The sequence below is a fragment of the Lithobates pipiens genome, unplaced genomic scaffold (genome assembly GCF_037356315.1).
Source record: "Lithobates pipiens isolate NorthernLeopardFrog02 unplaced genomic scaffold, aLitPip1_a1.2 Scaffold_8, whole genome shotgun sequence".
Lineage (NCBI taxonomy): Eukaryota > Metazoa > Chordata > Amphibia > Anura > Ranidae > Lithobates > Lithobates pipiens.
In genome coordinates, this window is record NW_027507903.1 from 253,781,403 (window position 1) to 253,789,114 (window position 7,712).

Below are 7,712 nucleotides of genomic sequence, written 5' to 3' on the forward strand. Positions count from 1 at the left end.
AAAGGGTAGATCTCCCCAGTAAAGGTCACAGACAGTAATCAAAACCTAACAGGCTTTTAATATGTCTACACTCTTTTAAAATGAAGTGTTTTGGCCGAAGAAGCACTTCAACAAACTAAACGCAACACCACATAATTGTATTTGGCAATGCTCCATTTTAGAGTACAACTCCAGCCAATACCTTTTTTTCTTTTGTAAGTGGGGAGGGAAAGAAACTGTCAATTTTTATTAATTACGCTCTGTGTCCCTATTGTGAGGGAAAATATTAAAGTTGCCACATAGAGTAGAGGAGACGCCTTCCAATGGAAACACAGGTTCTGGTAACTACTGGCAAAAGTAACCGTACACCGATGTTTTTGTTTTTTTTCCCCACACACTGCGCTGGTCCCGAGGAGCTGCGGGCAGGAGTTTTTAGGCGAGGCCGAGGCCTAGTCTGCGAGGCCGAAGCCGTGACCTCGCCTAAAAACGCCTGCTTGCAGCTCCCCAGGATCAGCGTTGACACTGCGCCAGTCTTGAGCTGCGGGCAGGAGATTTTAGGTGAGGACATCAGTAGGTATGACCAGTGTCTCTCAGCTCTAGCTTTAAACTATATTAGAAGGTCTTCTTGACTTTTTTACTCCCATGCAAATGATTTAAATAGATCATTACCGGAGTCATACCTGAGATCGGTATACAAAAAAATTAAAAGCTAGTCCACGGTATGTTGATCACCAAATTATTTTAAAACAAGAACACTGGTAAATCCAGTGAAGTTCTCAGCTCTTTGTCTGCAAGTTCTAAAGAATACCTGCAACACCATAAATTAAGATACTGTGAAGACTATAGGGCTGGGGAAAAAAATCGCTTTGAATTGTGTTGAGGTCAAATCGATTCAAATTTTCAGCAAATCAATTTTTTTAGCTCCTGAGGAGCTGCGGGCGGGAGTTTTTAGGTCAGGCTTTGGCCTAGTCCGCGAGGCCGGACGCCACGGACTAGGCAGAAGCCACGGCCTCGCCTAAACTTTTTTTTTTTTTTTTTGAGAAAATTGCCCAGCTCTACCTACTACCCAAATTAAAATGTATTTAATTTAATTTTATGGTTGGCTGGTTGTCAGTGCCTAATGAACTGAACTAATTTTTTTCCTGCTGTCTTTGAAACTGTAATACATTCTTATGATTTCCTTTTTTAGCAGTTTTCATAAGCGAACAACTCTTTTTTTACATTTAAATGAAACCTTTGTTCAGAGAATGAAAGAGAATCATTATCATTTATTTCAATACTAGTCATCATAGAGATAATTAATGTTTGAACATAGTCTTCACTCCTTTTAGCTATATTAAACCATGAAAACAGATTTTTCCTTCATTAGCATTTCATGACAAGTTCCAGTACATCACTAATCAGAAAAGTTCATAGTGTCTAGAACATGCGAGTCAGAAGACATGGAAATGGGTCAGCTTAACTAATTGCCAAGTGTTTTATGACTTTAATTGCAAAATACAGTATGCAAAAAATGTTATCTGACATACTTGACTACACTTCTGGAGATGAGATGGTATGTGCAATCGCAGCTTGCATTGGAACGCTAGTAAGTATATTTCAATGGTACAAAAATATCCTCCACATTTTCAATTTTGTATTATGAGACATTTTGGTTATGTTTGCAGGGTGGCAGCACATTGTGCATTTATTTTTTGTGTATGTGTGTGTATATATATATATATATACACACACACACACTTTCTATTTAACCACCTCAGCTCCAAAGGGTTTTACCCCCTTTTATGACCAGGGCATTTTTGCTATTCAGCACTGCCTTACTTTAACTGGCAATTGCACCTTCATGCAACACTGTACACAAATTAAATTGATATCATTTTTTCACACAAATAGAGCTTTGTATTGGTGCCATTTTGAGCACCACTGTTTTTTTTATTTTTTTGCGATATTAAAGAAAAAAGACTGAGAATTATGGGGGGGAAAAAGTGATATTTTTTACCTTTTTTATTATAAAATTTCTGCAAAATCTATGCCAAAATGTGTTTTGCCAGCCGCCCGCAGTAAAAGTAATGTGGGCAGTCGGCAGGTGGTAAATGAACCTGTCAGCCTTTTAAAAACCTTTAAAACTATATAAAAGTCCTGCCTAAACCTGATTATAAATGCTTGATTTTCTTTTGATCAGCCCACAGGTCGAACAAAATAAATCAGATTCCTCCATCCAGTGCAGATGGATGAATCTATGCTATTGTAGTTTGATTGCTGGCAAATTGCTTGAACTACAGGTGATTGTCTGCAGTCCCTATTCATATATTTTTATTTAGAATTTGTGCCCGGCTCCCTTTTTTTTTTTTTTTTTTTTCTTCCCCCACATCAAAGTTGGTCGAGCTGGTTGATGCTGGCAGAGCTAACATAGTACAGATATTGGATGATTCTTCAGGATGTGACCAAAATTTGATCTGTGAATGATGGGCAGAAATTTTGTTTTGTCTTCTGCTGTTACGTTTTTGTTAGCCAGCCTTTTGTGGCCTTGACAACCCTGACCTTGGTGTTGGGCCCTGCCCAGCAGAGATCATTCCCATCCCCTGCTATAATGAAAATACATGGAGATTGTTTCATTGGATAGGGGTGGCAGGTAGGTTGATCTCGGCATAAGTCGAGGTTTTGAGTCAAGGATCCAGGAGAAGGCACCATGGTCTTTTCTGCCCTATAAAACATTATCATGGATGAAAGTTTTCCTATAAATACTGATTGCTCTATTATATATTATGTAATATTTTTATATTTATGATATTTAAAGAGCAGACCCTTACACTGAACTATGCCTTTTCTGTTAACAGAGATGATATGAAGCCTAAATCTTTAAGAGCAAAATTATCTCTATCCAAAAGTAGACCAGCATTTAAACTCCCAATGTATGTTTTGTCTTTAAGTGACATACTGTATTATGCTATATGAAATGTTTGTCTGCAAAAACATATAGAGCGTTTAATACCATAAAAGTTTGCACTGAAAATCTGTTTTTGGTTTAGAAACACGTGAGTAGTGCCTCTGAGTGGAACTATGCAGTGCCATGTATGACACTATGGCCTGGTTTCTGTGGAAAGACTTAAAACTTCAACTGTGCAACCAGTCACCACCTTAATCTTAAAGAACATGAATTCTATCATTTTATTGACCTCTCCATTAATCTTTCATAGGTATGAAAGACTTGAGGACCAGCTCAATGATCTGACTGACCTTCACCAGCATGAGACAAGCAATTTAAAACAGGATCTGGCAAGCATTGAAGAAAAGGTTGCTTATCAAGCTTATGAAAGGTCCAGGGATATGCAGGTAAGTGTCAATCAGATACTAGTTTAAAATTTTGTGAGCAGCAGGCTGCTTTTGTTATGGTGTCATATCAAGGGAATAGTGTTCAAGCAAAAAAAGACTCCTTTGAAGTGATACCACAATAAATCACAAAGGTTCCAAAAGTGTGATCCTTAATACCACTAACTTCCCCCGTACTTTAACCATTTTAATACAGGGCACTTTCAACCCTCTCCCTGTCCAGGCCAATTTGCAGCCACGCTTTGAGTGACAATTGCGCAGTCATGCAAAACTGTACCCAAATGAAATTTGTTTTTGTTTTGTTTTTTTGACAGATAGAGCTTTCCTTTGCTATTTAATCACCACTGGGTTATTTTATTTTTTGCCAAATTAAAAAATACCCAAAAATTTTGAAAACCTTCTTTTCTTGGTTTAGTTTATAAAATTTTGCAACTATGTAATTTTTCTTGTTCACTGAGGCAGCACTAAAGCAGACTGATTGGATCTGATGGGGCTGTGCTGATAATCGGGCATATATGATCATTACCTTGATTATCAGTGTAAATGTGCCTTGTCAGAATGGTCAGTTATAGTATCTCCTTTCCTTGTGCTGTGACAGTGTGTGAGGAAAGGAATGCCAATAACAGGCAAGTTTGTTTACATGTGATTAGTTGTGATTGGACACAGCCGATCACATGGTAAAGGGTTGCTGTGATTGGCTCTTTACTGCGATCTGTGATCAGCAGTGTCCAAGTGACACGGCGGCACAGAGTGTGCACGATGCATGCGCCCAGGAGGCGTGTTCTAGGAGGATGTCAATGGACGTCCTCCCAGAACAAGAGCCGCGCTGTAGCCATCTTTTGGCTGTGGCGTGGTATTGAGGTGGATAATTCACCAGAGGCCCTTTATAACAGCAGGTCACAAATTACTCTTTACGTAGTAAGCCAAATCGCTACATTCATCTGCGTCTGATTCCCAGATATTAACGGAATGTAGCCCAGTCGGTTCAAATAAGCACTAAAGGGAAAGCACAATAAGCCCTAAAGGAAAAACAAATGTGTGATTCCCTTTATTAAAGAACAGATAATATGCTTAAAAAATTCAGAGTTCTGCACCACACTATACAAATTGTTTTCAAAGGTCACATAAGTACACCTAGCTGGTGCTGCACGTTAATGTTTCTCAATTCCACTCCTTAAGTACCCCCAACAGGTCATGTTTTCAGGCTTTCCATAATTTTGCACAGGTGATTTGATTAGTTTCACTGCCTTAGTAATTTTCACAGCTGTTTTCATCTGAGGGAAATCCTGAAAACATGACCTGTTGGGGGTACTTGAGGACTGGAGTTGAGAAACATTGCTGTACATTACAGGGATCAGTGGGTGACTCAGGATGAAGAGACTGCAGGGTGCTGCACCCACGAGAAAACTGCCAGGTGCTGCCAAATAAAAGCCCACCCACTGTGATGACATCAGTCAAGAAATGGTTGCCGATTGCAGGGATGCGTTTCAGGGAGGTCCTCCCTTTCCTCAGCCAACCTAGGAACTACCCGTGATTGAATAAAACGTCTCAGCTTTTTTTAACACTGACTTTGTTGATGGGGGGGTGGAGCGACTTTCTTTCCTGCAACCAATGATTGCAGGGCAGAAATTCACTCTGTATGGCCAGCATAAGTGTAACAAGGGTCTATGTATAAAAACTACCTTTTTAAAATGGCAAAAATTGGAGACCATGGAGCAGTGGCAGCTGGTGGTTTATTTTTTTGGGGGGGTAGCGGCAATTCACCTGCCTCCAGGCTCTAATCATGTACTTCTAAAAAAGGGAGAGAAAAAAAACTCCCCTTGGAATCCATTCATCCGGTGCCCTGAATGTAGATTACAGGCCGGGCGAATGAATTAGGGCCGCAGCTGCCACAGAGAGTAAAAAATGTGTTTCTACCAAATGATATATAATGCAAACTACATAACAACAAAAAATAAGACAAAGGTGTTGCAAAATCAAGAGTAGACATTGTGGATGTTGGGCTAGGTTTACAGTGTGACTTTCATAGTGATAACATGCTAATCAACCGTTTTAATATTATCTGTGATTTTATTGTCTTTAATAGGAAGCTTTGGAATCCTGCCAGACCCGTGTCTCCAAACTGGAGCTCCACCAGCAAGAACAGTTAGCTGTGCAGTCTGAAACCGTGAATGCCAAAGTACTTTTAGGCAAATGTATAAACATACTTGTGGCCTTAATCACTGTTATTCTGGTTTGTGTGTCAACTATTGCAAAGTTCACAGCACCAATGATGAAGAGCCGTTTCCACATCTTTTGCACTTTTTTTGCAGTGACACTGTTTGCAATTTTATGTAAAAACTGGGACCACATAGTAGGTGCCCTAGAACGGGTTATCTTGTCAACATGAACATCCCCCTCCTTCCTGTGTGAACAAACTTCCTAAAGGGACTCAAATGCCTTTTAAGTGGGTTTATTTCTACATTTGTAGACTGTTTATTTGAACCACTCTTGGCATGCTTACATTCATATGTTGCCTTAAAGTTGCATAAATGGATTCCTTTCTTTACGTGACCACTATGAGGAGATGAACCATTAAAGGTGGATAGTCTATGTATGAAGCATCAACAATCATTATGTTTGTCCTGTGGATCTCTATTGTGCAAACCATTCCTTGATGTATAGTTCATTTGGCCTACCAAAGCTTCTCTTGGTTACTGAATTGTTTATCAGGTTTAGGAAAAGAAACACAATGGAATGTTTGTAAATGCATGTACTTGTGAATTGTTTTTCCATTTGGCTATTAACAGAATGTATTAGTCCATAAAGCTACGGTATACAATGAAATCAAAACTTGAATGTTGTCAACACTGTTATACAGGGGGTTGTGTGTTAATGTGTTACTTAGTAAACTGGCATGAAAGTGAATTGAATTATCAAATAAGGAGCTTTGTTCCCATAAAATCACATGGTCTAAAACCAGATACTCTCATTTATTTTGCTGCATAATGGAGAGAAAAAAATAAATAAATGTAAAATAATGTATATATATATTATTGAAAAAAATAAAATGATATATATCAGACTTTCCTGCAGCTAAATAAAATGGGGTAACTGGAAAGGCACAGATTTCATGTTTTCTCAAGAATAAACTGTGGTTGTATGCCAACACATGGCAAGAAGGTTTATCTGACACCATGCATAACACAAAGCTATACCCATCTGTTGTCTGTTTAATATATTATTCCCCACCATTATTGCAAATTAAAAAAAAAAAAAAAAAAAAAACAACACTAATCACATTTGTTTCTTTTGATGCATTTATAGAACGATCATAAAATACTTTGTAACAATGTGTGCATAGGGGAATGGCAGCAGGGGCCTTTTTTGTATTATTTTAATAGAATAGACCCAAAGTTTAACCACTTCAATATCGGGCATTTCCCCCCTCCCTTTCCTGCCCAGGCCAATGTTCAGCTTTCATCACTGTCACTTTTTAAATGACAATTGAGCAGTTAGGCTAAACTGTAGCCAAACAACATTTTTGGCATTTTGTTCCCACAAACAATTCTTTCTTTTTGGTGGTATTTGATCACTTCCTGATTTTTTTTTTTTTTTTTTTTTTTTTTTTTTTTTTTTCACTAAACAAATAAAAAACCGCAATGTTTGAAAAAAAAATTTTTTTTCTTTGTTATAACATTTTGTAAATAAGTACATTTTCTCCTTCACTAGCAAGCACTGATGAGGCTGCACTGATAAGGTGGCACTGATATGCATTGCTGATGGGCACTGATTGGCATTCTGGTGGTCCAGGGTGGCATACCTGGTGGCCATCCATTGTGGGCATCCCCGAGGGGGGGCTGCACTGATTATCAGTGCAGACCTCTGTCAGGAGAGCAGCGATCGGCTCTCCTCTACTGCGTCTGTCAGATGCGAGTGAGGAGAAGCCGATAAATGGCTTTTTCTGTTTACACTGATCAGCCGTGATTGAACACGGCGGATCACGTGGTAAAGAGCCTCCGTCAGAGGCTCTTTACCAAGATTGGTGATGCGGTGTGTCAGACTGACACGCTGCACCATCGATTGCCACAGGCGCGCACCGCCTGTTATCCTGAAAGACGCCATATGACATCCAATCAGGATAACTGAACCACTGACCAGCTGTCATTCTGCTATAGGCCAGGAGGGAAGTGGTTAAAAAAAAAAAAAAAATATCATGAGTTGTGCTTGTTAAAGCTGGCAACACCCTGGGATCGGTGCAATTCAGAAGCAATCGTTTCTTTAAACCATTAAGCATATTTAGTGTCTGCTGAACAATCTGTTCATTTCTATGAACGGCTAATTTGTTGCATCACAATATGGCAAAAAGGTGGACATCAAATTTACACACCTATATGCGGCTGTTGGTTATCCCATTCCAATAC

At 39.1% G+C, this 7,712-nt stretch overlaps 1 protein-coding gene across 2 annotated transcripts in view; it reads left to right on the forward strand.

Annotated features, from left to right (window-relative positions):
* Positions 1-6,579, forward strand: part of TMCC3 (transmembrane and coiled-coil domain family 3) — a 98,699-nt gene extending 92,120 nt beyond the window's left edge. For both annotated transcript variants that reach the window (XM_077470582.1, XM_077470583.1), the window contains exons 3-4: positions 3,177-3,312; positions 5,396-6,579. In XM_077470582.1, coding sequence (XP_077326708.1) covers positions 3,177-3,312; positions 5,396-5,698 — 439 coding nt within the window. In that variant the 3' untranslated portion in view covers positions 5,699-6,579. The remainder of the gene's footprint in view (positions 1-3,176; positions 3,313-5,395) is intronic.
* The last annotated feature ends 1,133 nt before the right edge of the window (positions 6,580-7,712 follow it).